The 20,702-nt window shown below is 37.6% G+C and overlaps 1 protein-coding gene across 1 annotated transcript; it reads right to left on the bottom strand.

Moving 5' to 3' along the window:
- Positions 1-13,328: 13,328 nt before the first annotated feature.
- On the bottom strand, positions 13,329-17,955 carry LOC307141862 (uncharacterized protein). The gene is made up of 2 exons (XM_079842318.1): positions 17,749-17,955; positions 13,329-17,576 (listed from the first exon to the last, which is right to left on the bottom strand). Exons 1-2 carry the CDS (start codon positions 17,939-17,941, stop codon positions 15,616-15,618), a joined length of 2,154 nt encoding a protein of 717 aa, XP_079698444.1. The 5' UTR covers positions 17,942-17,955; the 3' UTR covers positions 13,329-15,615.
- Between the last annotated feature and the right edge of the window lie 2,747 nt (positions 17,956-20,702).

Raw genomic sequence — 20,702 nt, 5'->3', positions numbered from 1 at the left:
TGTGATGCGCTGGGCAGTTTTCACCACCCGCTGCAGTGCCTTGCGCTCCGCAACAGAGCAGCTCCCATACCACACTGCCACACAGTTGGTCAGGATGCTTTCTATTGCGCAGCGATAGAAGTTCACCAGGATGGCCGAGGAGAGCTGATTCTTCCTCAGTGTCCTCAGGAAGAAGAGGCGCTGGTGAGCCTTCTTGACCAGGCTGGAGGTGTTGGTTGTCCACGACATGTCCGCCGAGATGTGGATCCCCAGGAACTTGAAACTGGAGACACGTTCAACAGCCATTCCATTGATGTGGATGGTGTCGTGTGTGCCTCTTGACTCCTTCCTGAAGTCCACGATGAGCTCCTTCGTTTTGGTGGTGTTGAGGAGCAGGTTATTTTCGGTGCACCATGTGGCCAGGTGCTGGATCTCCTCCCTATAGGCAGTCTCATCGTTGTTGCTGACACTGCATGAAAAGTGGGATTTTCGTCAGTGTGTGGCACTGTAGATTGCCGTGGAACTTCAGGTTTACGACTGTGCACGGCAATTTGCAGGCAACACCGAAAACTGCCGTAAATTGATGGAAATTGACGTGGGCCTTGCTTGGCAGTTGTCCCCCCATGACCCCCCCTCCCCTTAATTCTAGGGGAGGCTTTAACATGTAAATGAACATGCTGTGAGCTACACAAATGCAAATCAGAGTAGCAGCAGGGGGAGTTTTATCTAGGTTCTGAATTATTTTAACTAAAACATTTTAAGTTAAATGTACTCGTTTTAAATCACATTACTAAATTTTTAGGCCAATTTTTTAAGTAGATTCAACTTGTCCGGGCTCACAGTGTAGATTAATTACTCTGTATGTCATTAGCAATAACCAATGTTATGTAAAAAAAAATACAGGACAGCAGTTCATGTCTTCAACCTTTAGAGAGGTTATGGGATGCAACAAGACAATGAACCAAAGCACACAAATAAATAAAGTAAAGCATACAGTTTACATACCAAAATTAATTTTTCCACCCTGCACTGTGAATGATTTCTAAATGGCTATTAATCATAAATGTGAAAAGTACAAGTTTGTGTGTTAATAGTTAAGTCAGATTATGTTTTTCTGTAATTGTCATTTAAATTGAGCTCACACCACATTTTATGAATTATCAATGCAGATTTTCAAGAGGTGGTTTCCTGGACAGGGTTTAAATTATGCCAAGAGTAGGCCTTAATCTAGTTAATCGTGAGTTAAAAATTGTTGCCTGGAACAAAGATTAAGCACAGATTACTAACACCTGGACTATGAGTCCTGAATTAAAATAAACTGGATTCATTTACAGTTTTATCTAATTGCTTACACACAATTTCTGAAAATATGGCTCCATTTCTTGTAACTCTACACACAAAACACACAACATGCAAAACATCAGACATCGCTTGCAAAAGCAACACTTTGTGCAAAACTATTTTAACTCTTCCAAAAATTTTGTTTTTGCATATATCTAACTACACACAAATATGCACAACTGAGGAATTTTACAGTTGAACTGAAATCAGCTGAACTGAATCAACACTGAAGTCACTTGAGCTGAATATTGACACTATATTGGCTTGTTAGAACCGGTTTACAGCAGAATTTGTTTTGAACTTGTTACTGAAGCTGCTATGAAACAATATATTTTGTTGTATGCATATTCTTTCTTTCTCAAACCTGAGTTTTGATTTCTAAGTAATCAATTTATGTATAAGTGTTTTCACATTGGCTGTATAGGTCCTCAGTAAATGAATGTGGCATTTAAATGGCAAAAGTTATTCTTGTCTCTATAACTTATGGCTTCCTAAAGACACGTTTATGGGTAAATAAAATATTAATAATATAAATAAAATGAATATCAAAACATATTTTAAATATAATGAAGTCATTTTATTATAGCACTCATCAGATGTTCCTGGAAACAAAACAGAGACAGAACAGTATAAACAAACTACACAACAAACTAAACACCAAATTACAAAAACATTATTATGTGAAAGTGAATAAAGTTGTTTGTGTGTGTGTGTGTGTGTTTTCAGTTATAAATATGTGCTGTGTAAATTAGCCTATATATACTTTTAGAAATTATATATAGCCTAACTTTAAAAAACAAACAATAACCCATATAGATAAATTATAATAATTGTATAATATTAAGCATTTACTTAATATACATTGTAACATTAGGCTACTTTACTCTAGCACAGTAGTCAGTTAAGCAATTAATTAATATCTTATATTAATATGTATGTAGCCTAGGCTACATCTAAAGGTAAGTCTGCTTTAAAAAAAAAATATTACACTTTGAAATTTACAGAATGTGCGCGTTAAGAAACACGTTCAAATGTGTCTTCTTAACATGTTAAAACTGTGCGTCTTTACACGTACTAAAGTAACGCGACGACAACTGACGCCTAGAATGTGCGTGTCTACACATACAAAAGAAACACGTAAAAAATTGCTGCGTTGACACGGACAAACAGCGCGTGTTAACACGGTCAAAAGTCACAGGTTTCGTATAAAGAGATTTGGCCCCGGGCGCGTTCCATAGTAGAGCTTCTCACCCTAGTCCAATCACGTGCGAGGTCATGGCCACGTAGAAGACGACCTTTAAACTTTTTTTTTTTTTTACATTTCCTATGTTTTTGCTGCTTTCCTTTTTCGGGATCAACAATGACAGTACGCCGTCTTCAACTCAATCTCTGCATGGACGCGACCAACTTTTTCGACTCATTTTAAGGAGGCTGTCTTCGTCTTCACAACTCTGAGGCAAACTGCAGGCGCTATGAACCAGAGCATGGGTAATGTAACGTTACGATTTAAAGAATATGCTTTTATTCGGCTGTATAAGGACATGGATGCGTTAATAGATCCGAGCTTAAAACTGCACATTTTGTTTACACAGACTATCCTCGCCTCATAACGAAGCCGTGAGCTCTTATCTGCTTGGAGCGATTTCCGCGAGTCCAGATTTAACCGCTGATCACGACGACATTGTGTGTAAGTATAACTTCTAATGTTTTTCTCATTCCTTGTTTAATTTTTACCGTGACTGTTTTTTTTAATACCAGTCTCATTTAATTGTTTTCCAGCTGCCTGTAAGACGTATTATGAATCGACACGCCGGAGCGGAAACTGCGAAGTTTACCTCTGAGTCGATCAAGAAGAAAAAGGGTAAGATTTATTATATTAGATCCGTTTTTTGTCAATGTGAGTATTTTTCAGGTTGCTTATTGTCTTTATGGATTGTATTACAGTTGCTGGAAGCGAGAGTGTGCTGGCTGGCTGAGGATGAGGTGGACATTTGGAAGTCCGCGACCATTGAACTCATATCTGATGAGGAAGACGCCATTGTTGACGGGGTGTCTGGATGGATTGTGCGGCCACCGCCCTCTCGCAGCCTGGAGCTCTCCGAACTCTGTGCCACTTTGCAATCCAGATTAGAGGCGATACCGAAATACAGGGCAACTCACCATATACGCCTGTGTTTCCCGAATGTGTTGGGCACTTTTTTTTGACGTTTTTGGAGGGCAACATAAGAGACATTACTGCTGCACTGTACATAGTTTTGTGTTTAACAATAAAGCTCTTTCTTTGAATAAACAGCTGTGTGTTTATAAATGAAACTCTTTCTTTGAATAAACGGCACGGTCCGTATAATTTTCCCATATATTCCTTGATGGTATGAATAGTGTAGTTCATAGCACAATAACATTAATATAAAACATAAATTATTACAACATAAATTATATATTTATTATTATTATTATTGGGGTTTACATTTATAATGAGCCAGGGTGACCAATAATGATTGGTTTGCAGTGATCTGCCAACCAATCACGAGGGATTTTTCTTGTTTAAATGTAGTGGCTTCAGCCAATACTGAGTGAGTAAATTCAAGTCTGGCCGTTGACTCTCTGGTTTCGCTGCTATTCATATGCAAATTAGAGGCGTCGCACCTCCGCGCGGTCTCTCAGCGGGGGGCTCTCCACCTACGTCATGGTTCGTTTACGACAATTTGTGGCACAGACGAACGCGACGTTCGCTGCCTCTAAATTGTCGAAAACTGTCGAAAATTAGGGAGATTTCCGGGAGTCTACAGGCGTTTACGGGGTCGAAAATCCCACTTTTCATGCAGTGTGATGAGACCAATCACCGTAGTGTCGTCCGCAAACTTGACGATGGAGTTAGATCCATACACAGGCTTGCAGTCGGAGGTGAAGAGGGAGTAGAGAAACGGGCTTAGCACACAGCCCTGTGGTACACCAGTGTTAAGAGTGATGGATGTGGAGCAGGTGAGTCCTGATCGAACATTCTGGGGTCTGTCAGTTAGGAAGTCCAAAATCCAGTTACACATTGAAGTGTTGATGCCCAAGTTTGGCTATTAACTTGGTTGGGATGACAGTGTTGAATGCTGAGCTGAAGTCAACAAACAGCATGCGTGCGTAAGTGTTTTTATTGTCCAGGTGAGTGAGCACAGAGTGCAGTGCCATGGAAACGGCATCCTCTGTACTCCTATTGCTGCGGTAGGCAAACTGGTGTGAGTCCAATTTGGATGGTAGAGAGTCTTTTAGGTGTTCCAGGACCAGCCGCTCAAAGCACTTCATGACGATGGGTGTCGCCACCACCTCCAGTGAACCTTATGGGTTCACTGTTACATTTACGTGCAAAATGACCCTGCTGATCACAATTGAAACACTCTCTGTCCTTCAGTAACCTGCATGCATCAGTCTGGTCCCCAGTCTCTGGGGCGGTGCCTAAAGCGGCAACCACTTGAACAGACTGAGAAGAGAGCTCTTTATCCAATAAAACATACAATGGCTTGCAATTCATGACGCTGTCTGCTTTTTCAACAACCTCATTTTTAGTTACCCAATTGTATATCTCAGTTACTTCTGGGATTTGTCTGTCTGGGGTTAATGGTACCCCACCCATTTTACAAATCCACGAATAAGTACAAACAGCTATAAATTTGAATTTTCCTGGTTCTCTCTTCGTTTGTAGCCAGTCAAGTTGCTGATTTACTTTCCAATTAGAATTAAAACCTTTGCTGCCCATTTCCTTAATAATTCCTGCAAATTTCTTTGAAGTTAGGGCTTCAGAGCAGAGCTTCTTACAGCGTTTGCTCTCTTTCGTCTCAAAATCTTTATCTGGACTGATCAAGTTACTGATCATGTCACTCAAATTGTTAGCCATCATTTCAGTCAAAGTTCATACTCACCTGAAATTATACCAGCAGAGATGGAGGTGGCGATCTTTAACCAACACAGCTGTGGCTTCTGCGTGATGAAACTGCAAAGTACACTTATACAAAAAAGTCACATATACTGGTCCATTCCAATTTGGGTCATACTTTCCCTTTTACTTAGGATCGTTGCTGATGCATCCCTGGCAAACAACCCTGAATCTATTTTTATTTTGTTTAACTAATAACTTAATCCCTTACTGCCTGATTTTCTAAATTCGGGGTACCCCTATCTGAACTGGAAGAGATGGAACAGGTTTGCATTGTCCCCTGGACCTTACAAGCTAGTCCAAGACGGTCTCCTGTAGGGGAAGTGATCGCACTATGAAGCCCACTGGGGCCCCCTCTCTTGAGTCCGCTCGTTTGCACTGTCAGCTACCGCTACCTATGCCTAAGAGCTCGAACTCCTGGGGACTTTAATCCCTGGAGAAGCAGCACATAACGACGATCAGCAACTTCTTATACCATTAACTTAGTATAATTATGCCTCACTCTTCACAAGCGGAATGAAGCGAAGTACACCGCTCTCCTTTTCCAATCTCTTCCAGTCAGACAGCCCTAACCAAAAATAACAAAAGCTTACTACCTTGTTTACTTGTTTGCCAGAGGTGTACCAAGGAATGATTGCTCGCGAATCCTCCACCAAAACTGTTGGGGTAACAGTTTAGGACCCAGGACCAGTAGTGAAAAATTAAGACCAAGAGTCAGGAGTTAGATTAATTAAAGAAATGTACTGAAGAATAGTTTGCAGTTTCATCAGCAGAAGCCAGCGTCAGAGTCTCTAGTGGAATCGCAGGCCAGACTCTGACTTACAGAGAATTTTGCCCACCAGTTATACTGTTACAAGGACATTGATTACATCAACAATAACAGATGGCCTAAGCCTTGATTGGCTACAGAGACCTAAAAACTTAAACATTTGTCACACATGTATAGATATGCCGGAATGGTGTCGTTTAGTCAGGGTGCTCGTCGTAACATCCCTCCCAGACGGGTAAGATTGGCCTCGGACGCCATAAAGGGCGCCTGCATGTCGGGAGGGGGGTCAGGGGGTCAGGGGGTCCAGATGAATTCCTGGAAACTGTTTGCTGTCAACCAATTAGCCACTTCTTGGATTGTCCACTGAATCACCTTTGTGCTCATCCTTGTTTCAGTCTGTATACAGAAAGTGTTGAAATTTAGAGAACAATATGTTGATATCACATACATTTCCTTAAAGGGGCTATATGCGTTTTTCTGAAATTAAACTCGCGACTGACACCTGTGGCCAAAAAACAGAACTGCTCTTATTTTCTGCTTGCTCTCGCAGCGGTGGTGACGTCACATCCGCAGACAGCGCGGGAAAAAACGACCCGCCAGAAAATAGGAAAAATAGGATACAGGCTTATAGGTGCACCCACTGTGAGCGGACAAGGTGTCAGTATGCTCATCAGGAGATGTTTGAGTCATAAATGGTAAAATAAAAAGGCTATTGTTACGTTTATTTTGGGGAAAAAGTTGCATATAGCCCCTTTAATATGGGGATAAACAATTAATCATGATCAGAATCTAATACGGATGTAAGAATGTTAATGAGATATAGCAGTGGTTCTCAACCTTTAGTTGTTAGGGGTCCGAGCACTTGAAGGTGCAGGAAGTCTATCATGTATACTGATTTTTGTCTTCTCTTTTTTTCTGCCATATATGGGCATCAGAGACTGTAAATTGTCAAAGCTTTGTACTCTTTTGAGCTGATAATATAAGTGTTTACGTGTTCTTTTTTTAACCCTTGTGTACTGTTGCGGGTCAATTTGACCCGTTTTGATTTTTGAGTTGTCGGGAATATTAGTTAACTTGTTTATTTTTCTTGAAATTGGGACATTTCAATACAGATTTTTTTTTGTCAGCTACATATGGTAAAAATGAGCTATCATTATTTTTTTCAAATCTATCTAAAATACAATTAAACCTGTTTGACTTTTTCTCTTTTAGGGCCATAAACATGCATGCAAAGTTTTAACACGCTGATGTAATAAATGTGCATACAGAAATTGTATACTATCTTGCTGTTCGTGGGTCAATTTGACCTATATAGACAGCTTTTCAAAAGCAACTGTAATGACACAAAATACAAAACACTTTGTTGTATGTCAGAGCTCTTTGACTCTAGTCCTGAAGTGCCATTGTCTTGAAGAGTTTAACTTATTTTCAAAGTTGTTATACCTTTTTCTGTCCCACTTTTTGAGCATAGACTTGAAAATGACTTTTCCAACTTAAATTGTTAAACATATTGAATACTTCAGAGCACAGAATGGTTTGGCACCGTATCACAAACGAATAATCTATTGTTATTTATCTATTGCTCTATCATAGCTTTTGAAAATCAGTCACCAAATTTAAAAACTATTGAGTCTGAAAGCTTTCAAATGCTGTATAGTATGTCAAGATTACTTTATTTCATTTTTGGGTGAACTGTCCCTTTAAGAGTAAAACATTTTGGAATGGTTGTGTGTGTGTGCGTGTGTGTATATGTGTGTGTGTGTGTGTGTGTGTGTGTGTGTGTGTGTGTATGTGTGTGTAATTAGAGATGGCAACATTAATGCACCACATTAAAATGCTTATCTGTTATGAGAGAACCCTAACATAGGATTTTACTTTCTCACAAACATCATATTTTTATATTTTCAGTTAATTTGACACGCTGCTCATATTAACATGTTTAACTTTGTAAACAAAAAAATACAATCTTTAGTCTCTGAAGTCCTCAGAAATACTTGCCTCGATAAATGCCGTTACGTTTTTTGCGGTTATACTGGTAACGTTATAGTCCTACTGGTTGGACGTTAGATGGCACTAGGGGGTCATTTTCCCTGAGCAACTGCGCAAAAATAAAGCTAGGGAGTTTAAAATGAAAATGAATAATGTAAATGAGTTGAGTTAATTAGCAATGTATTTTATTTGAGAACCACAGTTATAGGCTAACCTTACCCATAAACAAGCAAATCATAACTCATTGCTATCTTGTTAATTAAATAAATAAATCTTACTGCTTATAGAAGAGTCACATAATGAACTCAACCTTATTATTACACTACACATTATATTATCACAGGTAAGACAAAATAAAGTGTCAAAATATCTATAAACCTTCTTGATATCTAAGATATTCCCGTTGATCTTCTCGTCCATCTGCTGACGTCACACGCATCAAAGTAACGTTTTTTGCGCAAGACAGGCCTCAGACAGAAAAGCTTTCACTTTCAATTAGCAAAATTAAAATAACATTAATTTAATTTGAATCACATTTAGCAGCTTAAGTGAAATTAAATTGCTAATGAATTATGTTAGTATTGGCAGAATTAAAGTGGCTAAAAATAAAGATGAAAATGTTATTAAGGTTTATGTTACAAACAAAAAATACAATTTTCAAAACTTTTCATAATAATCATGAGTATATACATATTATTATTATTATGAAAAATGTAACAATGCTTTTTTGTTTCCACAAATAATCAGAAAAATGTTGTTATGAATAATAAAAATATTAATAATAACAATTATTATTAATAATAATAATTATTATTAATATTATTACAAAATTAAATTAAACATTTTTTGGTTTATTCTTTAATTAATTGGTAATATGCAAATGACACATTTCTGAGCGTGACTTAAAAAGAATGACACATTTAATATTTTAAAAATGATTTTATTTACAACACGGAAATGCCTGGAACTCAAGGAAGTGTTGTGACGCATGACACAAAAAATAAAAGACTGACAGTAGAGGTGTAATGGTACACAAAACTGGCTTCAGTACGTACCTCGGTTTTGAAATCATGGTTCGGTACGAGTTTTACAAAAAAAAAATGTATATTTAACAGTGGTTTACTGAAGAAGAAAAAAAGTGTCTGTCTTTGAATTAATTAAATTATATCTAAAAGTTTATTGAAGATATTTCTGTAAATGATATAGGGAGCCCTTACTTGCACATTAATATTAAAGGTTAACAACAGAGCCCAAACTATTAGCCTAAATTCAGTTGCTATTTATTTTTTGGTATAATAATCAACACTCATATAACATTGTATGCAAACATGTAAACATTTTTTTACATTACATTCAAGGTACACATTTTTTACATTTTTGTCAATTCTTGCTTTCCCTGGGAATCGAACCCATGACCTTGGCGTTGCTAGCGCCACGCTCTACTGTTTGAGCTATAGGAAAGCTTATACTTCACATAAGGCTGTTTTTGCATTAACTTCTAAATCTGAATATAAAATATTTTTTTTCTCCAATTCGTTGTTGAAATATAATAATGTATACCTGTCTGGCATTTACATGACAGGTTTATTTAACATGCATGAAATAATCAAGACATCACTAACAGGTTCAGTAGAATATAATGAATATACAGGCTAATATAGAGCATATATTTAATGAAAGAGTTGATTTCTCTAGTGAATAAAATTCTGTGGACACTGAATGACTGCCTGAGGTAAATGTGATGCTAACGTTACATGACATTGTTTAGTTTACAGCAGTTATATTGACGTCTTTCCGCCGTTGAAACACTGATTGAGCGATTACACCACATATATACCTGACAGTAAGTTGTAATGTATCCTCAGCATAACTTCAGATGGTCATTCATGTTTATTCTTTAGTAAGAGATGATCGATCGCCTTCACAAATGATCGCGTTCACGCGGCCCCTTGAACTGTCAGTGTTTAGTCACGCCACAAAGAGCGTCAAAACGGCATTTATCGTTTGAATTTCTTGATAAAATGGACTGAATACTAATGCTGCCTTCACGTGCTCTCGGAATTATCGTAAATGCGAGTTTTCTAGGTACAAATTGCACATGAACGCCCTCACATTTTGAAAATTGAATGCAATGAGCTCGTAATCAAGACACTTGAGCGGGCTGTGTTTAATCAGCTCTCTACGTTTCTTGAACAGAACAATCTCCTGGACATCAACCAATCCGGTTTCAAAAGCGGCCACTCAACTGAAACTGCCCTGCTCTCAGTTACGGAGGCACTGAGACAGGCAAGAGCAGCCTCCAAATCCACAGTACTTATCTTACTGGATTTGTCTGCTGCTTTTGGCACAGTTAATCACCAGATCCTCCTGTCAACTCTCATGAAGATGGGCATCTCAGGAACCGCTCTCCAGTGGTTCGAGTCTTACCTCTCAGGTAGGTCCTTCAGGGTGTCATGGAGTGGTGAAGTGTCGAAGTCACATCATCTAGCTACTGGAGTTCCCCAGGGCTCAGTGCTTGGACCACTTCTCTTCTCCATCTACATGTCATCATTGGGATCGGTCATTCAGAAACATGGCTTTTCCTATCACTTCTATGCCGACGACACTCAACTCTACTTCTCATTTCAACCTGATGATCCATCGGTTGGTGTTCGTATCGCTGCCTGCCTAACAGACATTTCAGCCTGGATGAAGGAACATCATCTGCAACTCAACCTTGCAAAGACAGAACTGCTTGTGGTCTCAGCCAACCCAGCACTTCACCCCAATCTCTCCATTCAGCTAGGTTCATCAACCATAACTCCGTCCAGGACAGCCAGGAACCTTGGGGTTGTGATTGATGATCAGCTAAAATTCACTGACCACATCACTGCAACAACCCGGTCCTGCAGATTTGCACTATTCAACATTAGGAAGATTAGACCCTTCCTATCAGATCATGCCACACAACTACTGGTCCAAGCTCTCGTTCTCTCCAGACTGGACTACTGTAATGCTCTTCTAGCGGGCCTTCCGGCATGCACTATCAAACCCTTGCAACTGATCCAGAATGCAGCGGCGAGGGTGGTCTTTAGTGAGCCGAAGAGAGCGCACGTCACGCCTCTCCTCATCAGACTGCACTGGCTACCAATAGCCGCTCGCATTAAATTCAAGGCACTGGTGCTCGCCTTCAAAACATCCACTGGCTCTGCACCAATATACCTAAACTCGCTCGTTCAGACTTACACACCCTCCAGGAACTTGCGTTCTGCCAGTGAACGACGCCTTGTGGTGCCATACCAGAGAGGCATGAAATCGCTGTCACGTACCTTTTCCTGGACCGTTCCCACCTGGTGGAATGACCTGCCTATCTCAATTCGTGCGGCCGAGTCTGTAGCCATTTTCAAAAAACGTCTAAAGACACATCTTTTCCAGCAACACCTGACCGATCGAGAATAGCACTTATCATTCTATTCATTGTCTGTCTGTCTAATTTATAAAAAAAAAAAAAATTCTGTGCTAAACTAACTGAGACTTGTTACAGCACTTGCATATTGCTGATATTGTTGCCCTTCGACTGCTCTAGCTGCTTCTATTGCCCTCATTTGTAAGTCGCTTTGGATAAAAGCGTCTGCTAAATGACTAAATGTAAATGTAATCACGACTTCAGAAGTCGTAATGACCAAATTTCCGATAACACATAAAGGCAGCATTAATATGTTCGTGTGGGAACTCGGATTGAAGTGTGTTCCGCGCTTAAAACAAGCCAAATGTGAACTGTTAAAGATTGCACCCGGAACAAAAACTCTCCGGTTCTACGCGATTCACGTAAATGACCCAATTGACCAAGAAAACGGTGATTGTCGCCAAAAAAGCGACAAGTTTGCAGGTGTGTGTAGCAGGGCCGTGCAGAGAGTTCTTCAGGGGCAGGGGCTCAAATGTAAAAAAGGGGCAATATATATATATATATATATATATATATATATCTCCTTATGCTCATCAAGCCTGCATTTATTTAATCAAAAATACAGAAAAAACAGTAGCCAATATTGTGAAATATTATTACAATGTTCTTTTTAACTTTTTTTTAATCAAACAATCTTGAAAAGAGTATCACAGTTTCCATCATTGACATTAAATCCTCATACTAGAAATATTTCTGAATGATCATGTGACACTGAAGAGTGGAGTAATGATGCTGAAAATACAGCTGTGATCACAGGAATAAATTATATTTTAAATTATTTAAAAATAGAAAACCATTATTTTAATAATATTTCACAATATTGCTGTTTTTTATCAAATAAATGCAGGCTTGATGAACATAAGAGACTTCTTTCATAAATCATAATGCTGCATAATATTAAAAACTGGTAATATAATAAAGTCCTTTCACGTCACTATTTCACCAGCCTACACTTCACATAATAGGCCTGTAGATGCCGGTGGCACTTGGGTTTTGTTAACTTTGATGGTTTCATGAAATAGTAAACAGTGTATCAATAGGCTATACATAAATACAAGTGAATTTCACACTACTTACCATTAATGCGACTTTTGCTGCTGCTGCATGGTTTTGTGCATGTGCAGTGATTTGTTTGTTGTCAGTTAAAATCCATTTTGTCAGTGATGCAATTTATAAAATGGGACAAACCGCAGGAAATCGTTCCACAAACGTTAGTTCGTCTGTCCATGTAATTTTCAACCGATTTATGAATAAGAACAGAAAATTACCGCTTCACATCGCCCACTGGAATTTGAACTTGCTTTGCCAGATCACGATTGGTTGGTGTATATACATGACAAACGGGCATTGGTGAATTGTGTAATACTTTAAAATATATAATATATAGATTTGTAATTAAATCAACTCTGATTATGGATGAAAAAAAATATATATTAGTTTACTTTTTTCCCGCGAGGCCACACACTCTCTGAAAGGACCATATTTGGCTCGAGAGCCGTTTCCGAACAGTGGAGAATCAGCTGTCAATCAAAACGTACGCAACCCATCGCAACGCGTTATGGCAATGCCTCAACAGAAATTGTCCATCCGACTTTTGAGCCGTTCGTTACTATTGTATACATTGTCATGTTATAATAATCACATTTATTTAGTTTTATTGACCACGATATTATCATTGATATTTGTCTGAGAGGGGCACTTTTGATTCATTTTGAAAAAGGGCAGGGGCTCGAGCACCCAAAGCCCCCCCCTCTGCACGTGCCTGGTGTGTAGCCTAGAACCCGCCCTAAACATGCCTTCACTGGACTATGTCACACAATGCAAATGTACACCAGCAAGAGGGAAATGAATGAAATAAATCAATATACAAATATATCAGAAGCAATCATTTAGTCTTTATTTACAAACTTGGCTATTAACTTACCACGAACAGGCAATAACTTTCTGCGTTACAGCAAAAAGTAATTTGTTACTGTAATGCATTACTTTTGTAACGCGTTACTCCCAACACTTTTTATTGACCTCTACAAACATGTTGCATTTATCAACCTGAAAGCAATGATTTTGTTTCAGGGCTGTAGTTTTGCTTAAAGTCTTTTTAAACAAACAGGTAAACAATTATGGAGTGGTTATATGTAAAATATGTAAATTAAAAAGTTCCATTCTTGTGCATGTTCAGTATGTTCAGGGGCCAAAAGCAAAGCAAAATAGTTCAATCTTTAAAGTCCATCTAAGGTTCATAAAGGAACCTTGACAACAGGCCAGGTTCTTATATGAACCCTTCTGCCACAACAAAGGTTCTAAAATGAACTGGCAACATGTGCCTAATAATCAATGGATCATCATAGAACCTATAAGTTCAACTTTGAACCTTTAATGTAATTTGAAGTTTTTTTTTTAACTCCAAAGGTTCAATCTCTTCTAAGAGTGTCTCCTTTATAGAAAAATTATACATTTCATAATGTATGTACAAAAATCAGCAGTTCACCAACAAGTATGAAATACACAGACAAATACAAATCTTGCTATAAATTTACTTTGCCATTGAACTCATTTAACCTTCCCTGTAGAAGATTTACTTAGACATGCAAAACATTTAATTTATTTGTAATGTTACTATGAATGAATATTTTAAAAGAAGTAATTACTTCTGATGAACCCATATTTCTCCTGTCTCATCACTAGAGAGGCCTTGGGGTTTATCAGATGTTGCTGTTTAGAGCCGTTTAAAAAGATTGAGCTCACAATCAGACCAATGTTCAAAAGGGGTAAAGCTTCTCTTCCTGAAGAATTGAGATGAGTTTAGCTTTCACAGCATCTCTGTGTTTGCGTATAATTCCACAGATCTTTCTCATGCTCTCCTGACTGGTTAAACTCTGTCTGATTTCTGAAAATTGTTCCTCATGAATTAGTTCCTGCTGACGCAGTTTATCTGCATTGATCTGGACATTTCTAACCCCCTGAATGACATCTGACCAATGGTCATCAAATATCTTGCTTTACCTGCCTCACTCAGGGTTCCCACTCTTTCATGAACACCAGATTCAAGGACTTTCAAGGACTTTTTCAAGCACCTTCTATTTTATTTCAAGCACCTATCAGATTCATAACCCAGCATATGTGCATCACGAAAGACCTCTTAAAGTAGACTACTTAACATTTTAGCCCTCCTGCTGCATTTGCATCCATTTTGACCTGGAAGAGGTACAAAAACCTTTCTACAAAAATACATAGTTAGTATAAAACTGAAATTTTGGAAATGTGTTAAGACGTTTTTGTCATTTTCTGTCATATTTTTCATTGTCTTTAGTTATCTTTGTTTCTTTATTCATTTACTTTTCTTTAAATTGAAGACATAGGCTATCAAATACACCTTTTGTGTTTGGGTCCATTTAAACCCAAAAGTGCACTGTGACTTTACACATGAAATTATGCTGATATTTTTTTTTAAATCTAGTAGTTACTCTTGTTTTGTTTTGATCTCAAATTACTTTTTTACAAATTACAAATGACGTAAAATACATTTAGACTCTTTCCTATATACTCACACACATTTATTTCCTTTCAACTAGGATTGCATTTTGTTAATTAAAATGCTTGGAATGCACCTGCACATATATTCAGAAATATTATTATATTTTGCTTTAAACATTTTTAGTAATAATATTTTAAAAGTGTAGGTTTCATGAATTTAGACCATCGAAGTCAGCGGAGTTCATACTGGTAATATTCAAATATAATTTCTCAAATATTGATAAAAATATATCTTCTTGCATCAAACTGCTTTTAGCTGTAGTTCTTATAAAAGATTTAAAATTCTCAATTTTTTAATTAATAAAAAGTGGTTAAATGTAGTAATAACACGGTAAAACCTGTTAACATAAAAAAATTGCTAATTCACTCAATAGATAGGTTACTCATTAATAAATTAACTCCATTCAAAATTATTTTGTTAATCACTTTTTATTGTAAATCACATTTTCAACTAGAAGAATGCAGCGGCTCAAACATGCAGCTGCTCAAAACTTCTTTTCTGCTCAAAACTTCAATATTTTTTTGAAAAATATTTCAGGAACATTTTAAACCTCATACATGTGCAGCTCAGTGAAAAAAGAAAAGAAAAAGAAAATAAATAAAAATAAATAAATAAATAGCAATACTCTCTATTGCTTATTTGCTTTTAAAGTGTAACTGTTTTTCACTAAGCTGTTTTTCCAAATGTTCAAGTTCTACTTTTTTCTCCTTAGCGCCATGTCTCAGGGAGTTTGATTTTGCTATCAGAGTAACTTGCCCTGTACTTTCAGCCTTCAAAGCATATTTGTCAGCTGATTCAACAAGAGCCTTCATGTCACTCTCCAGCCTTTTTTTCTTTGATTGAAGCTCCTCAATTTCTTCAAACAGTGCTTTTCTTTTTCGATTCTTTGCTTGCGTTTCTTCTTTCTTTCTCTTCTCCTCCAAACTGTCTATGTATCTTTGTCTTGCACACGATACAGATAGAAGAAGTTCTTTGTCAACTGCCACATTTTCAATTCCTCCTACAATCCGGAGATGATCGACAATCATTCTCTGAGCTCTGTATGTATCCTCTACAAGGTTCTCCACTTCAATCTTTCGGTTGACAGAGAACCCCCTCTCTACTGTCCCTTGCCCATGAGACAGCAACAGGAGTTGACGGCATATTTTCCACAGTTTCTGGACTTCATTTTCTTTCGACATGCAGCTATGCAGGAAAGTGTCTACTCGATCGGAAAGGGAGTTGAAGTCAGCAAATGCAGAATGATTTTTCTGCACAACATCATCAAGGAAATGTGCATACTGCTGAATAATTTCATCACAGTCCTGCTCGTTGATCCTCCCTTGATCTACCAGATAGGCAAGGGTTCTTCGAAGCATGCCCTTCAACTGGTCTGTTTGTTTTTCATCTGCCATGTTCACAGGATCTAAGAAGCCCATATTTTTCACCAATATGTATTTCAGGGGAGACTTCTGTTGGAGTTTGTCAACCATAGCAACTAGACCATCTCTGCAGGACCGCCTGAAATCCATAATGGTGCTTGCACCAACCTTTTGCTTTGCCCTCAACTCCTTTAGGATCCTGTTGGTGACATACCCAAGGTCGACACTTGAGTAGTCAATGTAATTTGTTGGCAATTTAATGTCAACATCCAGGAGCTTTTTTACGGACTTGGCTTCCTGCATGACCTCTGGTTTGATGAATCTACACATTAGATTCTTCAACATCTTGTGAAGATCTGCAGCTAGAAATGGCACCATTGGTTTATCGGTCTGGTACTTCGTTAGAAATGGGGTGACACTCTTACTCACAGATAAAGCAAAATTTATCTGTGCTTCCAGCAAAGGATTCTTCAGTGCTTGACAGACTTCATCAAATGACTTGGTGTCAGGATTTGGTGTTCTTTTCCCTCCAACGGCACTCACATATGTGGCCAAGTTTGGCAAGATCTGCAATGCTCTCTCCAAGACAGGAGTGTTTTCTACCCATCTTGTTGGGCAGAATGATAGTGGAAGAAGACCGTCTTGTGCCTCAGTGACTTTAAGATATTCCTCTCGACGGGCAGGGCAGTCATGTAGGAGCTGATATATGGCACGTAGAAAACCATCAATCCTCCAACCTGTTGATGAAAGTCCTTTCTGAAACGCCCCATTCACAATATGCAGACCACAACTTCCCAAATTCAAGAGGTTCAATCCATATTCATCTGCAAGTGACTGTTCCACCTTCTTGTAAAAGGACCAATTTACATTTGGTCCATCCATGGATATTTGCAACATGTTTTTCTTTGGCAATGCTTCAGTGCCTTTCTCAAAGGCCAATTTGAGATCATCTGCTCTGGCATGCCCCATGAACTCAATATCAAAAAATTGCGTTTGAACCTGATCACCATTCCAAAATCGGACATGAAAGTCACACTGTTTTGATTGTGTCATTCGGTTAAGAGACTCATCGAAGAGCAGCACATAGTTCTCATCGCCAGATTTGAGTTTGTTGGTGAGCAGACTTTTGAAATGGGGAGCTAAACCATAACTGCATATGTAGGCACACTTTGTCTGGCCACATGAAAAGTTCTTGGCAATTTCACTATCAGGGAACATTGCTGAGAAAAGCTGACCTGTAGAAATAAAAAAAATAAAAAACTATTATCTCTCCTGAACAAATAAATAAAGAATAATTTAATCAGGCCTTTGTTTTGCTTGTTACCACTACAATTAATACGAAACACAACTTATTTTCTTTACTTAGTAACACTCTTGCACACTCTGTGATTAAAAAATGTAACTCACGTGTTTGTTCACTGGAATGGAATGAATAATGAGACTGTGTCACTTTAAGTGACCACAATATTTCTGCCTTCATGGTTGCCTCCTTTGTGACGCTGACAATTTGCGATTGTCTCTGTGTCCCAATTGTTGAGGCTGTGGTGGTAGGTTGTTGCACTGGCATAAATTGTTGAATGTTTATAGCTGTGAAAAACATAGCATAATGCTTTTGAACCCTACACGGAACCATTCTAGAATGAACAGATGCTGGTACTAACTTAAGAGTTAAAGTTGTTCTAAAACACTGAGGCTTGATTTCACAGACAGGGCTCAGATTAAGCCAGGATTATCTTTAGTTCAATTAGGGCATAAAAATAGCTTTTAAAAACATGGTTTAGAAAAAAATATTTTTACTGATGTGCATCTAGAGACAAAACAATGGCCCTGACATAGTTTAATGTCTGTCAGTGCAAGCTGCTTTCAGTTAAAACAGCTCAAATGTGCATCTTAGTCTGGGACTAGGTTTAAGGCTTGTCTGTGAAACCGGGGGTATGTGTAAACGTATGTGTCACCCAACAATAAAACATTAATTAAACTATAATACTCTCCAAAGAAATATGGTCACAATAAAGACACTAAAGAACGGGTTGTTACTGCCAGTCTAAACAGTAATAAAGTCCTACTGTCCATCAATACTGCAGTAATATTAAAGCATATACTGGCATATGATTATTTTTAAATACAATGAGGAAAGAGCGCTGATAGAATGAGAGTTTTAGTTTTCCTTTTTATGAATTATTATCTGATTAAAAACAGTAAAATATAGAGATAATATTATAAATAAATTTTGCATTTGGGTAAAAAGATACAGATAATTGTCAAAAAACAAAATAGCAGGTAGCGTATTCATGCAGTATAATCAATGGTCGCCTGAGGGCGCTAAACGCCCACTGTCGTCTATCTGAGAGCAAAACGCAGTTTGCGGGAAAGAACGAGATACTACACTAAATATAACGATGCTTTTATATATATATATATAAGATAATTGGCAAATATATATATATATATATATATATATATATATATATATATATATATATATATATACATATATTATACATATATTATACACACGTTTTCTTCCCATAGAAAACAGTTATAAAGAAAACACCTAGCGTGACTTTAATGCATTAAAGACAGTAATATTATAAGAACAAATTCAGTACATATCTTATGTAGGCACGCAGAATTGAACTCAATGCGTGCATTACGTTCATATTTTGGGCTCTTCTACTTGCCTGTACATAATACGCTGTGTTCATTATTAGTTTTATAAATAATAATGTTCATTTCGAATATAGTAAGTGTAACGTTATGCACTAAAGTACGATATCAAGGGGAAGGACTGCGACGGAAAACAGTCACTGCTAGCAACATTTTTAAAAATCATAAAACAAATATTCTAGTAGTAGTAACGAGGACTCGTTTTATTTTTCGCTAAGCCCCTGAGTTTATCTATACGGCTAACATTTTATTGTATCCACACAGACTCCTAACGAACACTGACTAGATTAACTAGCATAATGATTCTCAAAACGAATACATTTAAAATATATATTTTTTAAAAAGTTAGCTATTGTTAAATACAACATATATTAAACTGTATGAGATTATTTACCTTTTGCTTGACTCTTCATTGCCTTTTGATGTCCTCCGCATTTTGCATGGCTCTTCAGTGCCGACTCCCCCATGGAATCCAATTTTATGTTTTTCTTGCAAATTGAACATCTTGCTAAATGTAAATCTGTTGGAACTTTTAGTAACCAGTTCTTATATAGATCGATACCGAGCCAAGAATCACTAAATTTGCACTTCCCTGGCATTGGGCCTATTAACTCTCTTCATCGGTTCATGCAAGGCGGTGCATCAGCACATGCTAAAGTGTTTTTCCCACCCCCCACCATTTCGTTAAGCACCGTTTCGTTCTTTTTTTTTATAGTGCATAATACTGTAGGGCAAGTTTTGAAATAACCATTTCAAAACCATTCAAAATTTATTTCAAATTTAATTCAAGCACTTTCAAGGACCTATATTTGTTTTCAAGTACTTTCCAGGCCTTGAATCCATGTGTCTGAAATTCAAGTACTTTCAAGTACTTTCAAGAAACGTGGGAACCCTGCTCACTATTCAGAAGCGGCTCGTCTCTCTTAGGATGAATCTGATAAAGTTCATCTTTCTCAATGGTTGCAGTCCAGACCTCCTCCTTATCCTCTTCTCTGATAAGAGTCATCTGAAGATCATTCTCCAGACGTTTCTTGACCCTGAAGAAGTTTGCCGGAGTTTCTCTTCTAAATGTGATCCCTTCTTTGGGATGGATAGTGGCACCAGGAACATCAAGAATGTGTGGCGTTTTCATCCGAAATGGCTGGTCAGGTCTGGGATACTTGATTGGGTAACTTGATTTTTCATCCTTCTCAACTTTTACTTTTTCACACTCATCAAATGTAAAATGTAGACATGTAGAATGAGAGGATCTTTAGAAGGCATGTAGAGAAGAAGATCACAGTGTTCATCCACTCGCATTATCCAACTTATAATCAATGTTATAAGAGAGAAGGATGGTTGGACAATCTTAGCATGGAATCGGGTTAACTGCACAGGTTCTGGGGTTATTCTCTCATTTTTTAAGATGCTTTTCACTCAACATTGTCAAGTTATTTTTATGTAGGCTCTATGTTTAACTAGTGGACATGAACTCTATATTCTCCATCAATAAGAACATGTTGAATAATGTCTCAAGTATTCTATAAATCAGTGTTTTTAACTGTGGTGAAGCGCAGAGTTGGACAAAGTACACAACTATTGCTCTGTTACAAGTGAAAGTTGTAAAAAAAACTGTTTTTACTTAAGTAAAAGTACAGAAGTACTTGTTTTTAAAAGTACTTAAGTATCAAAAGTAAATTTCCTTTTTTATGTCA

The sequence above is a fragment of the Gobio gobio genome (genome assembly GCF_949357685.1).
Source record: "Gobio gobio genome assembly, chromosome: 18".
In the NCBI taxonomy this organism is placed as follows: Eukaryota; Metazoa; Chordata; class Actinopteri; order Cypriniformes; family Gobionidae; genus Gobio; species Gobio gobio.
This window is presented reverse-complemented; position numbering and strand designations above follow the sequence as displayed.

Coding starts and splice junctions, on each gene's coding strand:
- LOC307141862 (XM_079842318.1), bottom strand. CDS start 17,941: ATGTTTTTCACAGCTATAAACATTCAACAATTTATGCCAGTGCAACAA. Junction 17,577..17,748: donor CCATTCCAGTGAACAAACAC/GTGAGTTACATT, acceptor TTATTTCTACAG/GTCAGCTTTTCTCAGCAATG.